Source organism: Balaenoptera ricei, chromosome 13 (assembly GCF_028023285.1).
Source record: "Balaenoptera ricei isolate mBalRic1 chromosome 13, mBalRic1.hap2, whole genome shotgun sequence".
Lineage (NCBI taxonomy): Eukaryota > Metazoa > Chordata > Mammalia > Artiodactyla > Balaenopteridae > Balaenoptera > Balaenoptera ricei.
The window spans coordinates 3,349,687-3,372,312 of NC_082651.1; the positions used below are offsets into that span (position 1 = coordinate 3,349,687).

General features: G+C 42.9%; 1 protein-coding gene across 3 annotated transcripts in view; it reads right to left on the reverse strand.

The window, feature by feature from the left end:
- Positions 1 to 1,455: 1,455 nt before the first annotated feature.
- MRPS9 (mitochondrial ribosomal protein S9) overlaps positions 1,456 to 22,626 on the reverse strand; it is a 47,340-nt gene continuing 26,169 nt past the window's right edge. The window contains exons 6-11 of one of the 3 annotated variants that reach the window (XM_059943573.1): positions 14,127 to 14,212; positions 13,181 to 13,256; positions 10,376 to 10,544; positions 9,327 to 9,435; positions 5,193 to 5,374; positions 3,206 to 3,472 (exon numbers count right to left, since the gene is read on the reverse strand). In XM_059943573.1, the coding sequence (XP_059799556.1) occupies positions 3,381 to 3,472; positions 5,193 to 5,374; positions 9,327 to 9,435; positions 10,376 to 10,544; positions 13,181 to 13,256; positions 14,127 to 14,212 (714 nt within the window). In that variant the 3' untranslated portion in view covers positions 3,206 to 3,380. Of the gene's footprint in view, positions 3,473 to 5,192; positions 5,375 to 9,326; positions 9,436 to 10,375; positions 10,545 to 13,180; positions 13,257 to 14,126; positions 14,213 to 22,626 lie in introns of all 3 variants that reach the window. The other 2 variants (XM_059943571.1, XM_059943572.1) reach the window with 2 other exon arrangements.

Sequence of the window (22,626 nt, forward strand, 5' to 3'; positions counted from 1 at the left end):
ACAGCTTTGACGTTTTTGGTCAACACTGGCAATGGCAAGTCACCAGGACCTGCTGCCTCGGAAACTGCCAGGTGTCTCACCCCAGTTCCAAGTGGTCCGCGGAGCCGTGGAAAGCAGGGATCCTGCCCCCATCTTTCAGACCAGAGGGCTGAGGCTCGGTGTGGGCGGAGGGCGGTGGTCTCCGGAGCACGTGTCACCCCAGGCCTCGCAGAAGCTCCCAGCCGAGGTCCCGTCCTCAGCTCCGTGTCATTATTGCTCAGTCAACACTTCTCAGCAGGACCTAATTGCCTTCTAATTGTTTTCTCTGTTTGTTGTTTTTCTAATTAGAGACGCAAATTCTAAGCTTTGAGGACAAAAACTCTGTTGACTACTTTTTGTAACCCCCTTCCTGTGGGATCTACCGACCTGCAGTGTCCGGCTCCCTTTCGTTTATCTGCGAATCGCCGTGAAACACGCCTCTCCTCTACCACCCTCCCCTCGCTTCCAGGCAATACTCTGAAATTACAGAATAAAAATTCAGTGTGATAATGGGGGACCCTGAGAGGGAGCAGTGACGACGGTGTCCTCGGCGGAGAAGTTTACGGGGTTCGAAACGCCATCAGGAGAGTTTGTGTGAATCTTTCATTCTCGACTTGGAGAGAAGGACCTCACACTGTGAGGCTGGCTTCCCCGGGGAGGTTTCAATCTTTTTTAGGAGAAGTACAATCAAGTCTTGGGAAAATGAAAAAGGAATAAATTTGGAGTTCTCGTGAACAGTTTTCATAGAAGATCCAACCGTGGTCCTAACTTTTGTTAAAGCTAAAGTAGCAGTGATTTCATGAAAAGTAACAGGAATTTACCACTTTCTTAAAGGGGTCTCCTCCCATCCGTTAAAGAAAATTTCCTAGAAGGAACCTGTCTGATTTGTATTTATAACTTGTTAAATAAATGTCTGATGAATAAAAACTGAGTAAGAAAAAGCACTAACACAGCAAGACTAGGACCCCCTATTCTGCTGCTGCAGGAACAGTGCCTGAAAGGCTGAGGCCCTGTGTAAAACCCAGGTTTCATCCGGATCAGGTATGAGGAGGCCAACAGGCCAGCAAGTGACTGTCTGAAAGGCACGCGGCAGGCATGTGGTTTACTGTCGCCAGGGACCCGCTAACCCTGGGAGGGGCCCTCCCTCCATGCAGCAAGGCCCCAAGACATCTGGAAACACATGGTTAAAGCAGGCCTTCACTCCAAAAATCATGGCCTTTAAGTACCTTCCGATTCTAATGAAATACCTAATTCTACCTTACAGTTCCTTTTTTGAAGTATATATTATAAATGTTATTATTTAGTTTAAAAAGCTAATGGCCTGTGCTGAAGGAAGGAATACACTGATATGACTTGAATTGTTTTTTCCCCACATTTTGCACCTCTGTAGTAATTTATATTTTCCGAGAAATGACAGAAAAAAATTCTCTGACAATATTTTGCTCAGTGTTGAAGCTCAGTAGTTTTTATATCTTAGTGCTCAAAGATTACTTTCAATTTTCAGTATTGAGTTTACTGTGTCTTAACCAAAGGCTTACAATAAGAAGAAAATTTTCTGTAGCCCACAAAGTTGGTCACCAAAGAAGGTGGCAGTATTTCTGTGCGATGATGATGATGATTTTTATGGCTCCTGGACTGTTAATTTGGGGGAATGGGTCACAGGCTTCCTGGTAGAGGCGCTTGACATCAACGCTCGTGCACACACAAGGTGCTGGCCCTCCCTTATGAACACTGAGAGCTCCTGGCCGGCTGCCACCTCCCGTGGTGTGTGAGGGCCGAGCACCTGTGTCTGTGGGGCTGCTGGATCGAGTGCAGCCTGGACGACTTAACAGACACATGGAAACACTCGGTGTACAGCGCTCAGCTACCCCACACACAGCATCGTGTTTCTGTTTTTTCTGAGGAGTCGAGGCGGTGAACTGTCATTCATTTTCAAGTTAACTGCCTGTTTACACCATGACCCCCACTCCTTCCCTTGTCCAACTGAGATCCTGTGCACTTGGGTTTAACCAAACGACAGAGGTTAAGGAGGGGTTTCTTGAGGAAAATCACAACCAACACTGATAGAGGACCTGCTCTGGGCTCCGCGGCTCCTGTGGATTTTACTGAATCCTCTAACCCTGGGACAGGGCAGGGTGTCCTCCCCTCCTCACGCGCGACCACCCAGCTGTAAGGAGGTCAGCTGCCCGAGGTCACACATAAGCCCCGGAGACTGTTCTCGAGCTCCTACGTCCCGACTCACGGTGGTTTTTCATTCACTTTTATCATAAAACGGTTCATAATAAAAATCACACGTATCACATTTGAAAGGTATAGTAAAGCGGACACTCATGTACCCTCCTCCCAGCCAGATAAAGATTATGACCAATACCCTTGACCCCTGCTCCCACCAGGTCAGGCCCGAAATCTCACCATGGTGTCTGCTTCGCCTGCTGGATCTAGGGCTGCACACAAAGGGCGGACTTACTGTCCTTGAAAAACCCCCCAAACCCTCCTCATGCCCGTGGTTCTCAGTATCATAGGGAGGGACCCCTCTGGGCATCTTGTGAGAGCAATGGAACTACGTAGCCCAGAAAAAGTGACGCATGTATAAAACTCTGGACCTATTTCAAGGTTTCACAGACACGCTAAAGCCAGATCCTCAGAACTAATTCATACTGTAACTGCAAGTCTGTACCCAACTTGGAAGGTACTATGCTAAGTGAAATAAGCCAGAAAGAGAAAGGCAAACTCGGGCGTGGTATCACTTATACGTAGAATCTTTAAAAAAAAAAAAGAGTCACACTCAGAAGCAGAGAGTGGAATCGTGGCTGCCGGGGGCTGGGGGGGACTGGCCTGTTGTCTTCCGCAGAGACTCTGCTGGGCTCCGGACAAAGACGCTCCACGGGCTTCACTCTTCTCAACAAGCCTCTCGTCCGTCAGTCTTGAAAGATATGCCGTAACAACTGCTCTCCGGGAAAACGACCGAGTTAGGGGGAGTGAGTCCAAGTCCGTCCTGACATTAGGTTAGCAGTGCGGCTCTGGTGGGGCAGATCTGTAGGGCTGGGCCTTTCCGTCCGCAAAAGGTGGTCTCTTGATTGGATTTTGCTGAATGCTCCTTTCAGGTTGAATATGCCAAGATTCTGAGTTATGCTTCTAAAGCTCTCTTCTGAAAAAGTTTTAAAAGTAAAGCAGCAGAACAAAGCTGAACAGTTTTAAATAATTATTTTTAGAAGGTAACCTTTACAACATTGCATTTTAGAGTAAATCATCTCACAACTCAAACGTCTGATGGTGCTGCTTCACCCCAGCCAGCAACCGTCTCCCGCGCGTCTGCCGCGTGCCAGGTGCACAGCGGCCCTCTCCTTTCCTGCCCAGAACACTCAGCGCTTCTTCCAGGTGAACTTCCTGCGGGCTCCCTCCTGGCCTGGCTTCTTCCGCTCTCTGACACGGGGATCGGCAGTAAGCAGTCCCGCTGCAGCATAAAAAGAGACGCCTTTATGAACCATGCAAAGCGCAGGAAAGCAGGAGAACCGTGTGAATTGGCACCTCCTGCTGTTGTCAGAGGAAAAGCACCAGGCCCACAAGCAATTCCCAGCCTCATATACAACTCATGACAGCAGTCCGATTTCACTCTCCTAAGCTATTTTCCCGATTTCTGAGACAAACACCAGGTACATTACTTGAGTCTGCTTTTCTTCTCCTATGAGAGATATGACTCCTTTTTGGTTTTTAAACTTGTTCAACTTAAGACAAAGCTGCTCTGGTGTGCCAGTCACGACTCACTGCCAGGGAACTTGCCCGGCACACTTACTATTACAGATGTGAAAGTTTCAAGAGGGAGAAAAGAAACACTTCCTGGGGGCGAAGTGTGTGGAAGTATGCAGACACGATACAGTAACAGTGCCCGTGAATATACTGACACATTATATGACTTACCAGACATACCTGAGAAAAGAAACTTATTCTTCTAATTTGTGTGATAGTAATAGTTCTTGGTACTTTGTTTCGGAATCTAAAAAAGGTTTTAGAGTTGTGTTCTCAGCACAACGCACTGGTTCCAGAAGAGTAAAGTCACTTTAGACTGGAAGCTCCCGGTCTCCCACCATCAGGAGTAATTACAGCTTCTGAGCAATAAACGAGTCACTCAGCATACGGCCCCGATGGGTGCGCCCAGCGGTGGTCCAGCCGTGGGATGTTGTAACTACCGCAAGAATACCAGCGACAAGAAAACTCTTTAACTGTGTTTATAAATATGTAAACAGACCGGAGTTTCTCACTGTCTTTTTCACCTTTCCAACACTAGCACTTCTCTTCACTGTATGCGAGGCTTCTGTATTTTATTAGGGTACTTTCAATGGCCACACAGCAAAGGCAAAATTCACATTTTACGCTTGTCATATACCCATAGCTCTTGCATTTACTTGTACCTAGGGGGCACGGAATAAAACAACGTTTTGTGTGGAATGCAAACAAGACCTGTCTAAATTCTAGTTTAAATGATTAGTAATGATGCTTTATTACTTTTCATTATGCACAGAAACTCAAACTAGCAGAATTGTTAAGTGAGGTCCTATCAAATGATTTTAATGACTAGATATGAATCCTACAAAATGGTGAACTGTTTATAAGCAAATGGATTCTTAGAGGCTTAAAAAAATTCACTTGCCTAAGCTACGGGTGGCCCTACCTGCAGCGTGGGATCAGAGCCCCAGCGGCGCAGTGGGAGGGCAGGGGCAGGGCCCACGTCACTTGCCCGGAGGGGCTCCTGGACCCAGAGGCGCCGGGGGCCTTGCTGAGGCCACACAGCCGGTCGGCAGTGTCCGCAGTGCTTTCCTCCTTCACAAATGGTGGGAAGATACTCCTTGGCTAGAGCTGCCCCGACTGACTGTGAAATGTGGACACAGGGCCCTAACGAACATGTTGATCGTAGAACCCTTCTCCCCCTGTGCAGAGACTCCTGAATTCACGGCTAGGTGACAGGGTCACACAGAGTGAGTAAGGGAAATGAAATTCGAACTAATATCACAGTGGAAAAGGAATCTCCAGTAACTCTGGAGAGAAACACCTTAGGGGTTCCATCATTAAATCGAATAACGATTACAAATTGCTATGATAAAACAAAAGCCACCGCCCACGTGCCCGACACAAAACGGAGTCGGATGAAGACTCGAGGGTGACCCGGCCCCGCCCACCTGAACTCGCACCTTGGCGCATCCACTCGACCTCGTCCTCGGTGACAAAGCTGCACAAGGCTCTCGCCGTCGCCAAGCGGATGGCCCCCGCCTGCGCCGCCCGCCCGCCCCCCGACACCGTGCAGGTCACGTCGTGCTGTCCAAGCCGGTCGAGGAAGTGGAAAGGGAACATCAGCTGTTCTCTAAGGCACAGCACGAGAGGCAGAGTTAAGTTCACCGCGAAGATACACAACTTTACAGGCTGCTCACATTCTGGACGTTTGTTAAGACCCACACTAGATGCAGGAACACGAGCGTCTCCGGTACTCAGAGGCTCGCTGAGAGCAGGGCCGGGCCTCTTTCTCTCGGGCACGAGAGCACGCCCCAGCTGTTTGCTGATCCTGCTTGCCTCACGAGCATTTTGCGAGGCTTGAACATAACCTCATAAAGAAGTCTGAAAGCTGGGAGAACTCCTTTAATCCACTGAATCCAACCTCTCTGGATTCAATGATCAGATGTAATATTAACAGGCCTTCCCAAGCAACTATCAAGTGCCATTTGGGTTCACTAAGTAAAGTGTACTATGATGTATCTGTATAACGTTTGTGCTCGTCCAGACACCGTGAGTTTTAAAGTCACTGAAACCACACTCGACGTTTTCCCACTGAGACACGCACTCTGACTGCAGTTCCCTCGGCTGCAGGGTGCTGCCCGGTGACACCCCACAAACCAGTCAGGCCTGCTTCCCCCCACAGCCAGCGAGCACCCACGTGGTCCAGGCAGGGCCAGGGCCAGAGGCTGGAACAGGCAGCCTGCCCTGGACCTTCTTCTCACTCACAAACAAGGGACTGCTTTTGCCTTGATAACGCTTATGAATTTTACTTAGAAAAGCTGATGAATACTGAATACTGCATTTGCTTGTTTGGTCTGGCACCGTAGCTTTCTGGACCCCCCAAGTAAAGGTTATCGTCACACAGTGGCGCTGAGTGGTGGATGTTACCCCCGGACCACACACTAGCGGAGCAAGCCCCGGTGGTGTGGACGGACACAACAAGAGCTCGGAAGGCAGAGTTAACTGCAATCTGTCACAATACTGCTTCACCAGGGATGCAGTTCCAACAGGAGTGAAACAAGCCCTACAATAGAAAACAGGCATGAAACGACCTAAAGCTAGTGTTGTTTTCTTTGAACAAATGTTCCAAAGCAACCAAATGAAAAGCAGGGATGTTACAAAAGTAGTACTACAGTTGACCTTTGCACAACATGGGTTTGAACTGTGCAGGCCCGCTGACACGTGGACTTTTTTCAACAGTAAACACTACAGACCTACACCATCCACAGTGGCCGAATCCCTGGATGAGGAAACTCGATACAAAGAACCAACGGTAAGGTTATACTCAGATTTTCCACTGTGCTGGGAAAATCCCAACCTCCACATTGTTCAAGGGTCAACGATATTATAACTAATAACTGTATTATAAGAGCTAAAGAAAATGTAGAGGCTGATAATCTACCCCCGCCATTTCCAGCCAGGACACCGAGGTCAGTATGGAACCTAAGGCACTGTCTTTGGCACATCACAGGCCCACGCTGCCTGACATGACTGCGCAGGTGAGTGACGCCCTGCTCACCTACTCGTTTGGGAGCTTAAACGTTTATCTGTTTTAATTCCTAAAACTTTAAGATTCCCTAACAAATGCTTATATAGATTAAAAAACTGAGACTAAAATTTGGGGAAAAAATTCAGGCTCTATGAGAGCACTTGAGTCAGGCTGGTCAAGGCGGGAAAGGACCTGAGGAAGTGGAGTCTGCCCAGTCGGGAAGCTGGTGCACACTGAGCACGACACTGAGTCTAGGAAGAGAGAAAGCAACACCCAAAGGGTGCAGTGGAAAGCGATGACGTACCTATCGGTCTTAATTAATCTGGACTCACACTCGTACACGCAGAAACAGTTACAGGCATGAAAATACTTCACAAATCTCTCCTCTCAGTGATCTCAGATGACATCCTGAGCTAAAACAATCAATTTTATTTTGCTCTTTGTTATATAATCAAAGGTATTTTGAAAAAAAAAAAATTTCCTCCTTCAATCTTCTCTGAATGCCACTCCTACGGCACCAATTGTGCAGCACATAACCTGGTACATATATAAAATCACGTAGTCTTATTTTTCTGTGACTGCTTAAGATGCTAACTTGTCTCCTCTATTACACGGTTAGTGCCATGTGAGGAAAGTACTCCCTTCGTACAGGTGATCAATTAAGAGTTGCTTCACTGGCTGAGTGACAGAGCAAAGGCCTTTCCAAATCAGAAAGCAATGCTCTGTGTACCCCACACAGCACCAGGCACATCGTGGTAAGTGTCTGCTAAGTGAACGAATAAACACAACATTTCTGACAACGCGAGGAAGGAACACAGTCCACACTCCCAATGACCTGTTTGCTGTCTGTGTAAAAACAGCCTAAAGAAAGGACCCTGGAAAGAAAAGCAAGCAGTTCAAACGGACCTTCAGGCAAGCACCTCAGAGATCATCAAGTCCAACTCCCTCCTACCATTTAGGGAGGTGACCTTTAAGCATCTTGGCTGAGTTCACACAGCTGGAAAACAGACCTAGGATCAAGATCACCGATTCCTGGCTCGGCCGTCTCCCTACTACTGGTCAGTGGTCACCTCCCTGCTCATCTGTAAGCTCGTGAGCCCCTCGTGCAGGAGGAAAGGCCAGTCCCCGAGTAGCACGGCTGCCGTAAATCCCAACAGCTACTGAAGGACGGTGAGGCGGTTTGGGCGCCTATCCCACCAAGACTAGCCTCAGGCTTCCCAATCAGATAGGGAGCTTCTTGACAACAGAAACCGTATCTCACATAGCTCTGGTATCTTCGCAAAGCCAAGAGCAAGCCTGGGCACACAGACAACCCTCAGCAAATGCCCGCTGCATCAGACTGAAGGATGAGTTCTAAGGGTGCAGGTTAATTGTGAGATAGAGCCGAAACTGAGACCTGCTATTAAATCATCAGGAGTTACGTCTGAAAACAAATGAACAGCGGCTATTGATCAAATGCCATTCCTTACAGCAGTCGTAACGCTGAAGTTACGGCTCTCTCTGGCTTTTGGTAAGACAGATAAGAGCTTCCTCCGTTGGCTTCCCTGAGAGGATGATGGCAGAATTAGTCTAATTCCTACTAAACAGACTTAGAGTGGGCTACTTCTTGACGCACACACACACACAAATAAAATACACATACATTTCCTCAAGTAATTATTCCGTCCAGAAGCTTACACTACACTGGCAGGGTCCTCTTTCCTGACATAAGCATTGGGATCATAAGAGCCTTAACCCTTCTGACCCTAAACACCACTGCAGGAACCAGGAGGAGATTAGGAAGAGAGGAACGAACCGTGCAGAACTGCTGTGACGTGCGCAAGACGACACTAACGACTGGGAAAATCGTAGCCATCTCAAAAAGGGGCCTTACACAGTGACTCAGGAACGCACCTCAGATGGGCACGCTTAGTGGAGTTGAGCTGTATCACCGACTTATAATTCACGTCTGTTCCTCCACGGGATACAAAGTTCAAAGACTAAAACGGCCACATGTAGCCATGGGAACTAAGCAAAGCCTGAGGAGCTCTTATTTTAATATATAAATGTCAGGTTTCTTTGCTTGCTCAATATATACATATATATATATATATATATATATATATATACACACATATACATAAAATTTTCTGTGAATAGAAAAAAATCCAAAGTGATAAAGCAAACTTTTTCTAATATTTACGATGGTAAGTGCCAAACAAGGTTGGTTTTCGTTGTTTCGTGGCTGCCCATCCCCAAACCCAGGAAGCAGAGGTGGCACAGTCTGCATTTCAGAACATAAGACCCTGAGGCACTCAACTTCCAGTATGATCTGATGAGAAGGGGAGGAAGACGCAATTAATGAGGAATTCTAGAGATGCTTTCTAAAAATCTGGAAAACGACATAAAAAATAGTGACAGCATCCCTCTAGCTAGTTTGACATATTCTATTAGTAGAGAGAAATAATCATGCAGACAAATATAATCAGAAAATCATAAGCCTTAGTTGATCGTGACATATGATAAAGTACATTTTCTTTAAAAACAAAAAGCAAAACCAAAACAAAGACCTCACCTGTCCTGAGTCACCGGAAAGTAGAGCAGGTAGTCGACCCCATTTACTTCTATCTTCCCACTTCCATGGTCATAAACGGCCACTTCTGCCTTTGCAGTCTTTCTGTTACCTTTAAAAATATAAGACATCTATTAGTGAACATCTTGAGGACCAACGCTTTGACAGAGGCAAAACTATATTAAATTTTTCCCCCCAGAATAACAATATGTAACACTCTATACAAGAAAGTTCTATAATTACGACAAGTCAAACAAAAATAGAACAGGCAAACTACACAATAATTGACGTAATAAAGCTTACTATGGGGTGATTTTGTTCCTTAATCCCATTTTAGAAACACTACAATGATTTTAGTTTCAACAAAGTAATTCAGATTTATTTATATTATTAAAAAAATCAATTTACATAGTGTTCTTTTTAAATTAATAAGAATATATCGTATAATTTTTAAAATATATGAATAGTAAAATAAAGTATAATTGGTAGAAATAAAAGGAATCCTTAGGAAAGGTCACACTTCTTTGAAAACATTAACTGAAAATGATAAAGGAATGATGTAAAATTTTTTAAAGTTGCAGACGTATCATTTAATAACTCAATTCTTTAAAGTTACACCATGTCAAATGTCTCTGTACACCTACAAGGAAGATGTGAGTCGAGGACCTAAAGTTTTAACATTTTGTAGTTTTAGCATCTGACGTGCAGGTTCACCGAAAATTTTCATTTAATATAAGAAACCTTTATTTAGAAACCTTAACCTTTATAACAAACCTACATTTTGTTGTTTCTACCAGTTGAAAATGTGAAAATACAAAGTGTTAATATTATTGTGTAGGTATGTGTCCACATTTTTTTCTTGCAACATTATAAAGTTCAGTTTTTAAAAACGTCAACAGGACCTTAATATTCGGAAATCCAGCGTAGCGGCAGCAAAAATAAACAAACAAAATGAACACCAAAGGGCAAGAGCAAATAAACATCCGGCAATTTCCCAATCCTTGGTGGGGCGGGGGGGGAGGGGGGGTGTTCTCTCTCCACGGGTGCGTTACCTCGGCCTGTGCTGAAGGCCATACCCTTCTCGTCATACTGCACAGGCTCAATCAGCTGTTTTTTCGATTGAATGGTTACACTCCTGCGGAACCTGCCCACAAATTCTTCTTCAGCCTCGTCACACGGCAACGCCGATAACCTTTCCAGCAGCCGAATGAACTGTGCGTACTGCAGACAATAAAAATTCATTAGGAGATGCAAGTGTAATTGCATTTGCTAAATTTTTTCTATTTTTATATACTTGATCTTTCCAATGTTGCTTTTCTTGATGAATTTTGACAGGATGACACTTCCGCAACTTCATGCTGCTTTTAAAACAGCGCGCAGATGCAGCACTTTCCCTGTGTACCTTTAGTGCTCAATCTTTGCTTTCGAGAAACAAAGAGATTTATCATTCAAAGAAAAATCCATTTCTCTGTATCAGGATTACATGAAGGTGAAATTTAAGTTCATTTTCAAAAAAATATTTAGATGATCTTTAAGTATAATTTCTACTCTTTTATTAGAACTGTATCAAGAGGCGCTTCATAAATAATTTCCAGCAAGTTTCGTACAGTAAAACGGGAAGAGCCTGATTTTGAGAAAACGTACCTCTTAAACTACATTTCATAATACATTTGGCAAATGTATCTTTAGCTGTTCAAGCTGTGTTACTTTAATGTTTATGATTTCCTTTAAAACCGAACAATCAAGCTATTTAAAAATTCAAGAGATACTTGACTTAAAGGGCAACCTCTTGAAATAAATTACCCTTGCTACTCAGTGCATTTTTTTTAATAGTTCTTGAACATGTGATTAGAAAGTAAACAACTTGGTATTAACCCCTTAAAATTAGAAGCCAGAGTAATCACTCTAAAGTGTTTATGCAGAAGGAAACAACTGATACTTGAGATCCTTAGCATGGAGAGTGAAACCCAGTTTTTGATAACCTTATTTATGTTTTGCCAACCCTAAAAATCATACTCATCTTTGTTACCACTGCCTTTACAGTGAAAATCTGCCATTAATAATTTGAAATATATAAAAATCTCACAAGTAAGATTAAAAGGGCTGCTTCAAGTATTGCCTCCTGTGATGTAACAATACTAGAGAAGGCAACTGTCTGAGGAAGAGTGAACTACTAGCCACCTGCGGTACCCAGCCTGGTAAAGCTCCATCACCTTCATTCACAGGCCTGTCCTTCCTCAGCTGTTCTCAGTTCCTCTGCACCGGCTGTAATACCCTCGAACACACAAGGAGGCAACTACAGGTATGACACAGCCTTGCTTATGAACTGGGATCACGGTTCAAGACATCACTGACTACCCTTGCCTTCCTCATCTTGACACCAGCCATCAGCTTCAGGATTTCTTCCAACATCCAGCTGCCCAAAGTACAAAGATACCTATATATTTGGTTGTTTCGTTTTCATAGCTGCACACCTATAACAAAGTCCTTGGGATGTTTTCAAAATGAAAACAAACAAACCTGTATTATAAAAATCAAAGCAGCCAGAAAACAGGAAACACTGAAATGATTCATTCAATGAAGAAGCAAAGAGAGGTTTTTCAGTTGGATCCAAGTGCAGTGATACTGACTTGGCAGTTAGGATATTAGAAATTAATTTCAGATCTTCAACTCACCAAATGCCTGACACCTTAGTTAAGCAAAATGCAACTTTTCCAAAACATTAATTTCTACAATATGTTAAATGAAGAAAAGAGCAATTTAAGCATATGACTTGAAATCTACATGGCAGCAAGGTACTAACAATGTTACTCACTGCCATGGAAGGAAAAAACCTTTCTTGGAACAATTTGTGAAATTTTTCTATACTCCCCTCTTCCAGAAATAATCTAAATTTAGAACATCAACACATTTAAAACATCAAACTTCCTGTGATAATACTGGCATATATTAGAACATTGAGCAAAAAAAGAATCAGACTAAGACCTAAAGCAGGGGTCACCACATTCATAGGCTTTTTTTTTTTAATTTGTTTATTTATTTTTGGCTGTGTTGGGTCTTCGTTTCTGTGCGAGGGCTTTCTCTAGTTGTGGCAAGCGGGGGCCACTCTTCATCGCGGTGCGCGGGCCTCTCACTGTCGCGGCCTCTCTTGTTGCGGAGCACAGGCTCCAGACGCGCAGGCTCAGTAGTTGTGGCTCACGGGCCTAGTTGCTCCACGGCATGTGGGATCTTCCCAGACCAGGGCTCGAACCCGTGTCCCCTGCATTGGCAGGCAGATTCTCAGCCACTGTGCCACCAGGGAAGCCCCATAGGCTTTAACATTCACTGGGGGAGCCTGCTGAAACTGTGAATTCCTGGGTGACACCCATGGAAATTCTGCGTGAGGTCTGAACCTTGGGAACTGCATTTTGTAACCAGCATTCCAGGTGATTCTGATACAGGTGGTTTTGCCGATTCCAAGAGGAAACATACTGGCCGTGTGGATACTGCATTGGTAAGCCAGGAAAGTAACCATGCGCTTCATTTCTTTTCTACTTAACCTGTAACAACCCCTTACACTTATCATTAGCTTGTAAAATTAGCACCCGCTTTACTGAAGTAGATGAAAAATGACAGCTGCCATGCTCCCCTGAACAAGGGGCAGAGGATGCAAGCGCACCTGTGGAGGAGGGTCTGGGGACCAGGCACGCCACCTTCCTGGCCCTCCCAGGGCAGAAATCAGCTCCACGTGTTTTAAAAGGAAAACCGTCTTACCAACACCTGCCTCTGAGGAACGTTACTATTAGGATCCTAAATACAGCAACTGTCTACAATCCTACGGCACAGGTCCCCTTAAATTAAAAAGATTAATTACTCACATCTTGATCTGACAGTTTTTCCACTAACATTTCTTCCAGTTCCTCCTTAATCAGCCATCTGCTGCCAATCGGGTCTCTGTTAAAATATCACATTATATTCTCTTTTAAATTAACCATGCAATGAGTTATATCACAAAAGATCCCACAAGTAGTAGCGATTCTTGATTGGGAAACACATTTTTGTATTATATAGCGTAAAATTTCATCCAAGTAAATGATTTTTGAGACACATTATTTCATTTCCTCAATCTACTTTAGAAAAGATACCCAGTCTAGCAAATGTTCCATTCGCAGAGTTAGACATGGCATTGGGGAACCCATTTGATGATATTCAAGTCACTAGGTTTCTCAAAAATTAAAACTGTGCTTGCTTTTCATAATTTACTTTAAAGGGTATGTTACGGACACAGAGTTAATCTGTCAATGGACTAAAGTAGTAATGAGATCCAAATAAAAGGCTAGGGGTAGTATTTACAACTAAAACTAGGTATATTCAGAAACTTGTTGTCTTTTGCATAGGAAGAAATATGTGAATAACCAGCCCCAAATTTAAAACTGGTTGGTCAGGTCGATGGATCTAATCTATCACTGTTTGCTAAATGGAAGCACAAACCTTCAAATACAAAATACACACACACACATATATGTATATATACGGGCATATAAATGCACAGTTACATACACAAAAATTCTAAAGAAATAATATTCAAATACAGTAAGTGCCACTTAACATACAAATCTAGAATGAAGTAATATAAAAATAATAACCTTAATATTTACATCCTCCCAAACAAAAAAGAAATCACCTATTATTTGGAATTTTAATGATTAATGCTGAAATAATGAACAAATTTTTAGGCTTTTAGGTATGCCTAAAAAACACCAATGATAAGTGGTATGTTTTTAGTTAATTTTCTCATATATTTTAATGCAAAAAAGAACTTACTTGGCTTTCGTTTTTTCTGAAAACAGACCTTTGGCTCGCAGCTGGTCTTGACGGTTTTCTACATCTAGTAGCTTTCCGTATGCTCCCTGTGGCAAATAACACACACATACATTAAACCAAGAGAGACGGCGCACCATTACCTCCCTTTAGGTCTCCCCTGAGCACCTCATCTCAGAAGCGCCCTCCTCAAGTCACAGCTGCACAGCAAGGATTACTGAAAATGTTTTTTAACAATGCTATTTCTCATTCAAACTAAAGAATGGTGGAGTAATTTCAATGAGAATTTAGTATCATACATAGTAACACACTTAACTTCAAATGATTTTTAAAAAACTCTATAGAAGGTTTACAACTCAGTGAGGTTAGTAAAAACAAAATAAAGTTATAAGCTATTTATTTTCCTTAAGAGTTCCACAAAGAGAACCAAAACTTTTCCTTAAAAAAAATCATAATTTATATAGCAATATGCATTTAAACTTAGAGAATTACCAGTAAAAAATTTTAACATTTATATAAGATGTCTTTACCATGTAGTCTGTATCTTAAAAAGTTTTCTATTAATATTTATTTTTCATTATTTGATTTCTATTGATTTACTTTCTAACAAAGTCTGTGAATGTATGTCACCTGTTAAATCATAATGCAAGTAGGAGAAAATTTACCATTTTGTAAGCACTAATCTGGCAATAACGGTTATCAATGAAATACGATTTCCAGGAAATGAGTTTACAATAAGCAGAATAAAGGAACTGTCTCCCAATTTTTTTGACTGAGCAAACTTGAGGACTCAAATCCAATCTCTGTGTATTCATTTATAATGTACACATAACCTACCATACTAATACCTAAGGGACAGACGTTTTCAAAGGATGAGCTAGAGATGATATAAACATTTTTTCTTGCTTAATCATGACACCGTCCAACACCATCAGCCAATCTCAGAAGACACAACTTGTTACTCATAGAGATGTCTATCCATATTTAAAACAGTCTTCATCATTTCCAGTTTTGGGGACAACCTCTTGTGGGTGCTGATTAGAGCGTCATATTATATCAAAATGCTGCTGATGAAGAGTCTGCTCTAAGACTACACGTGCCCCTCTGCTACTCCCTTTGTATTTACCGGTGCCTGCATTTGACTATCTTCATTCTGCAACCTCTTTTCAGGAATCCATTTCTCTCAAGGGGAAAAAGAATGTAGGAAGGGAGGGAGGGAGGGAGGGAGGGGGGGAGGAAAAAGGATGTAAAGACTGAGCCTTTGAGTTTCATAAATATAGATGAGAAAAGCTGAGATTATGCTCCATGGGCCAGGACTTCTTGGTGAGAAAAGGATAAGTTCATTTCCTGTAGTCGGGAGACTCGTAAGAGTGTGTTTTGTTTTGTTTTGTTTGTTTTCAGTAAGGGTAGTAGGACTGATAACTTAGAAAAGAATAAGAAAAGCAGCAGCACTTAGAAACAGTAAAACTGGGCCGAGCATCTCCGACAGAGTGAAACAATCGCTATCAATAGTTCAGTGATTCTAAAGCTAAGCTCCCAGCAGAAGCAGACAGCAGCAGCATCTAGCCCAAGCACTAGGTTAGAAATGTAAATTCTCAGGCCCCAACCCAGACGTTCCCAAGAGGAACCTCTTGGGAGGGGGGCCCAGTGATCTGTCTGAACGATGCCCCCAAGTAACGCACCCTGAAGTTTGGATCTAAACACTGGAACTCTGGGGACAAATGAGGTTAATTCAATTTTAGGGCACAGATTAAGAATAACTATCTCTACAACTATACTCAAAGTATAAATCCATCACCTGTAGCAGCAGAAAAATGTATCTGACAATTCAAAACAAACTGTCCACTCTGAAGAAAGCAAGAACTAATAGGAGCCATCCACATACAGAACGTGTCCCTGCTATGCAACTTAAAACCATACAACTTGTCTCCCGAGAACTGGTAAGCCGCATTTGACTGTAGTTAGGGTACCTGAAATTCATATTTAAAGGCTAAGATAGTGAGTTGTAAGCCCAACTGAATAGTGTATCAGAAAAATTTCTATGTACCTATTTCTAGAAAGCAATTCTGAAGTGCTCTGAACAGGTAAAACAGAGGGAGAATAAAAAACCCCACAAAATGAATCCTCCCCGCCTTGCATGAAGGGGACAGACGTGTGCAAGCAGCATCTCGCTGTCCATCTGCACCGCCCGCCCCGCCCCCGGAAGCCTGCTCCCGCTGGGGTCTGTGGGAGCAGAATGGCATCAGTCTCCACGTCTCCATGCTGGGCTGCTCCAGAGCCCTGAGATTCTGAGAGTCCTTAGTCAGAGATGTTGTATCTTTCGAATCTACCTTAAAAATATGAATCCAAGAGAACACCAACAACAGTAGTTAGACACCCTACCTGGTTATAAGGGTTTATTTAATTTTCTGGAATAACCAAGGCAACTAAAACAAAAATAATTGATCTGCTTCATAGGTGAAGTTTCAAGTCAAAATTTGGGGTGCTAAATTTGTCATCATTTTCCAGTGATTCTGAGCAATTTTTCAGTCCATATTTTTCTTAAAACTTTCTTGCACTCTGCTACTACCTTCCAGTGTTATATTTAGCTCCATAATAATGCATAAATAGTGTAAGTAACATCACCAGAAAAAATGTGGAATATGAGAAAACCATCCATGAAGAGTACACGTCAAATTTCGAACATGGTAAGTTCTATTCATTTATGGCACACGCTTTGATGGTTGTAATTCATCAAGTTATATAACGCTCCTTAAGCCCCCTCATACACTTCTTTAAATAGGAAAATATATGTAAAGCACTTAGCATACTGCCTGGCCTACAGTAGTGGTCAAGAAATGATACAGGGGTGAGGGATGGCATTCAGGAGTCAAATAATCGAAAACAGTTTTACTGGTGCACTATTTCTATTTTTCTTTCTTTTCTAGATAGTAAAACCACTCCTGAGATTCTATCTTGGTTAGTCAGAGACAACAGTCCTCTGGGAAGTACATTCTATAGCTTCAACTCCCTGAAGAGAGGTGCACTAATTTACATCAAAAAATCCTTGAGGGTATAAAATATGCCAGGAACTGTCAACATCACAGATTATCAGTGCTAGCTTCTGGTATATTGTTAAATTTCCACTTAATTTTTAAGGGACCCTAGAGAATTAGCATGACCCCACCTACACTAAGTTTATATACTGTATTTAACAGTATAATTTTCAAATATGACAGGAATAACCCAGATGTGAAATGCTGAATCATTAATCATAGCTATGATTAATATTTCATAAAATCAAAGCAAGCCTATCCACCCCTCATGTCATCAGATTTCCATAATGTATGAATCGAATTTAGAAGGTGCCTAATTTGGAAATACCAGATGCTCAGGGTACAGGAGAGAAATGCTTTAACTGAACTCTCCCAAGAGCACGAGCAGTATCATCTTCAGTCTCTACCAAATCCTGCTTTGGTTGTATTAACCGTGCTGAAATTCCAATTTTAGGAAGGGTAAACAAACAACATTTCTTAGGACGGTGGTATAGAAAAAGTCAACTGTATTTTGATATACAAAATATGTAATAACTAACTGTAATGATCGTCTTAGATACTAGTTCAATACAGAAAAAGTAGGCGACTTAAAATATGTTTGTTGAAAAAAAAAATCACAGAAAATAAATTTTCTAAATAACAATCTTCTCAATTTTTTGGCTACTGGCATATACAAAACCAACTGGAATAAATATACATATAATTCATTTATCATGGTTTTTATCATGCTATTTACCTGAAGCTCCAAGTGACATACTTCTATGGTAGACCCTAGCTATCACTTTGTAAATACATTATGCTATACAGCGTATACTTCGTGTAATGCTACTCAACATAAAAAAAGGAAATAATCTCACATATAGGTCATGTTAGACAAGTACTCTGGGAAAGTACGCACCCGGGAGTAATTACATAGAAGTGGTTGTGACTCAGATACCATATATTTTTACTACTGAAAGCTCCATCATATATTATAAAAACAATTTTGCCATTATAAAAGAAGTAATCTGATTAAAATCAACAGAGGCAATAAGTTGAATCAGTTTTTAAAAATTAATTTTCCCAACTGTTACACTTAGAACATACAAGATACACAATGGTAATTATTCATATATCAATATGAGGAAAATGTATATTAAAGATACTTCTAGAACAGCAGTTCGTTGCTGAATTAGTTACTGAATTAACTCCTGCTGTCAAGAAAGAACTTAAAACAGCACACAGACACATGTCAGCACAGGTCTGTAGCTTTCTAAAAAGAAGCACTTTACACAGTCGTAGTTATTTCACAATACCTCACTGTGGGAAGGGTCACTACTTTAATTCCATTTTTAAAGAGCACTGCTTCAAAAGTTTTCAGTATTCACCACCAGGGGACAAGGAGGACGCAGAGAATCCTGTGATACGAAGCCTCCGGAACTTCTGCTTGTTGACTCCGGAACCTCCATACAGTGAGGCCTCAGACCCCTCCCTGGGCTACTGCGTGAACACGGAAGGTTTAAGTCGCTTAAAATAAACTGGAGAATTTCTAAATAAGCCAGGCAAATGAATCCTGTTTATACACACATTATTAGGATTAGAATTACTTTGTACTTTTTCATATTTTAAACTTTCCCCCCCAATTCAGCAGAATAGTTTAAGTACATAATGATCTACTTATTCCTTAATTTTATACTTTTTAGGGTAAAAATTTCATCTGTGGCCGTATAATTCCTTCAATTTATAGAAACACTCTGAAAATACTCCAATGTTTACTGTAAAACTAGTCCTAAAATATAAATGAGGTTTCTATAAGATGCTAAATTCCCAGTATAGTTTTTAGACATGCAGAACCTTATCTTAAACGTTGGGGTAGGTGAGCTGACGTAAAATGTCAATAGATGCTCAATGTTTCTGACAACTTACAGTGTCTCCAATGTTTTATACAGCTTTTCCCAAGCTCTGGTTTCACGGGATGTTAAAAGGTGTTTTGGGTAGAAACAGTTCCGTGATCCAACACGTTTGAGCAGCAGTGTTTCTCTACTGAAGGGCGTCACGGAGCTTTTATCACGCTAAGTGTCTCCTTATTAGTTTCCCAGTGCTGTATACAATATGCAGCATTCCCAAATGAGCTTAATTTCAGAGACCTTTTCTTGAAGCTTTTATAACCAGGGCTCCTCAGAAAGCACTTTGGGAAAGGCTATATTACAGCCATGCCCTGTCTTAATGAATCATATTTTACAAAAGGATTCCCACTTCAGAGTCAAATAATCACCTCCCACAATGAGTTTAAAACAATTTTCAACTCACTTTTAGTGAGTTTCAAGATATTCAGAAACCTAGGTGTTGACAGGAGGAGTGAACAGGAATTAACATTTGTCTTAGGATTAAAGGACCTGCACAACTGCCCAGGTTGCGACCGCCCCGTTCATGAAGGCAGCCCCTCTGTCTGCCCGCCCCGCCCGGTTGCCTGGGCAGCTCCAGCTGTGGCGGGCAGGGGTGCCTGGGGCAGCTGGGACCCAAGGGCACAGCCACCGGCCTAGCCCTTAGCTGCGCAGGCAGGTCTCCTCCCCCACCCCAGGACACGCAGCTCAGCTCTCCTCTGGTACAGCACCTGCTCCACTTCAGATGCACACACCCTCTAAAAAGTCTTCCCTCTCCTTTACATTTCGGTTCAGTTGTTTCTGGAAACTCCTTTTACTCTTTCTTCTTTCTGCTCCTGAAACGCTACGCTGAAACTCTAAATCATGTCTGAGAAGTACACAAGTTCCACTGGTTACAGGGCTGTTAAGGAGACGGAAAGTCATCCATTTGGGGTAAAAAAGACGGATGAGCAGGGCCATCCAGCCCGGAGCCCCCTCAGTCCTCAACGATCCTTTGAGAAACCCCGTACAGCCCTTATTTCTTCTTAAACTACCTTTCACTGTTTAAGAATTTACTTGTTAGTACTGTTTCATACTTCGTTCATTACATATGTACACCCTATTTGCTATTTTGTAAAATAAATGGTTTTTATTGACCTTCCCAGGAACCTGAAGACAGGTGTATGGTTGAGGCCACAGGAAGGTGGCAATTCCAGCCAACCTGACGATGAGCCCTTAGAACGTTACACACTCAGAGTCTGCGACCCCAGCCCCGTGGACCGGCGCGTTTCCCTTCACCTTGCGCTTTCCCATCAGCTTGTTCGGTTCATTGTTCGGCGGGAACAATGAACCGCTTCTTTCTTCTCATCCTCCTCCTCCCTCAAAATCCTCCCGACTTCTCCACAAAAAAACCTGGATGGACTAACTACGGGTTAACTGGAAACAGTGCTCACTTAAGCATTGCACATTACCCTTAACCGGAAGCTGCATCAGGCCCGCCTTTTATTTGCTGCTATAATGTAACACACAACTTTAACACGCAAGCAGTGACCAAGTGCTAAAAGGCAGCATTGATGTTATTACCGAAGATGAAGGTTAAGGGACATCACAAAGGCCTCCGGGCAGAACTGCAAACATGCTGAGAGCTGTGCTTTTCTCACAAAAAGCATGGCCGTGACGGCCACAGCTCACACAATCACAGCTGGTCCAGGACATGGAAAACAGAGCTTGCCTTAGTGTCTTTCACCCCCTCACATGGGAAGAAACTGCATCAACAAAAAGCAACGGCAGCAACAATGATTCACTTCCCGCCCACCTGCCACAGTCTTTGCGGGGCTGGTTCCCTTGCTGCAGTGGGATGGTGGTGGGGGGATCACCCTCCCACAGAAAGGAACGGACCCCTCCCCCCACCAAGAGAGGGAAGAACCAAGGAGGGAGCCAACATGGGGAGCAGTTTCAAGTTCTACCGTCTTATTTTATATGCGATCCCTGATTCACTACGAAACCACTCTTGTGCGCTGAACAGTGAATATTTAGTCACATACTATTTCAGAGTAACAAACAGCACCTAGCATGATGCTGACCTGCACCATCCAGGCAATGACCACAGCTGTGAGTAATAACATCTGCCACACATGAGGCTCAAGCGATTGGTATATATTTAGGAAAACATTTATCCTTTTTCCGTACATGTAATTACTTTAAAGTCCCGTAAGATACATTTTTGAAAATACAAGGGTTTATTAATTACCTGAATTAACATGCTCAAGTTAAACCAAAATATCTGTAATTTACATGTGTAAACTGTTCTGATGAACAATAAAACAAATACCAAACCCACAGTGTTCGGGGGGTCAAACTATGCAACAAATGGACAGACCTAAATTACTGAATTTAACTAACACATAGAAGCCCAAAGAACTCTCCTATAATATGCAAGGCAACTATATGACGCAAAAAGACTGTTTATAAACTGGATGTAATTTGACATTCTAGTCAAGAGTGGGGTAGAATTTTATCCACTGAGAAACCGACCAATTTCTTGAGCAATCCCTTTTAAAACTCATAAATAAACTTAGGCCTCTTATACAATGTGTAAATTCTTCATTATGATGAAATGTAACAAAGTATCTTGCCCTTGGGTTGCTCAGTTTCAGCCAAAACAGATGCAAATGGCTTGTCAGATGACAGCTGTTTGATAAGGCTCCTCTACAAGACGCGCATGCTTTACTTTTTTCCGTGAAACTTGGGATGGAAGGCAGAAGGCAGGCAGAGAGTTAGTGTAGCATACAGTCTAAAGGCAATGCTACGACCGTGATTAAGCAGAAAAGTTAAAAGGCACAGATTTTCCACAGCTTCGCTGCGTGCAACCCATCCGTGTAACAAGCTGACAGGCCTAGCGCGCCCGCTCCATCATCCCCTCCGACAGCTAAAACGCAGCGCTGCATCCCTTTTCAGGGGAAATTTGCGTCTGCACCATGAAGCGTTGTACATTATTTCTCAGCACTGCAGGGGGCCCGAGTCCATATGGAGCCTTCACAAATATTACCACAGATCAAACCAGCGGCGTCGTGAGGCAGATTTGACATACCTATTTAAATGAGCAGCAGGGGTCCCCGGGCAGCCTCAGGCCGTGCGCAGAGCCTGGGCGGAGAGCAGAAGCCCAGCTCCATCACTCAGCAAAGACACTCTCCGCATCCATCATTCATTTCATTTCTGCCAGGGCAAGAAGCTCATTTGCCCAAGGTCAACAAGAAGTGAAAAGAAGGTTTTCTTTTTTTCCCCCGAGAAATGAATGTACCTGACAAGCGGGGACTTTGTCCTCTGGGTTTGCGGAGCACAAATAAACACCAGCCAGCTCGACAGAGTGCACGTGTGCTTGCGAGCCGAGCCCCCCGAGAGCTGACTGTGGATGGGAAGGCCCAGGGACAACTTCTGTGACTTGTAAAACTCGTATATGAATAAAACAAAACTCGACACCATGTTCTAAAAATAAAGTGGGTTCTGTTGTTTCAAACTGGGTATTAGCATCCGGGCTTTTGTCACGGTAACTGTAGGGGACTCCCCAGTGTGCGCACCATCAACCAACTCACGGCTCTGCAAGGAGATAAGACCTGTCCCCAGTAC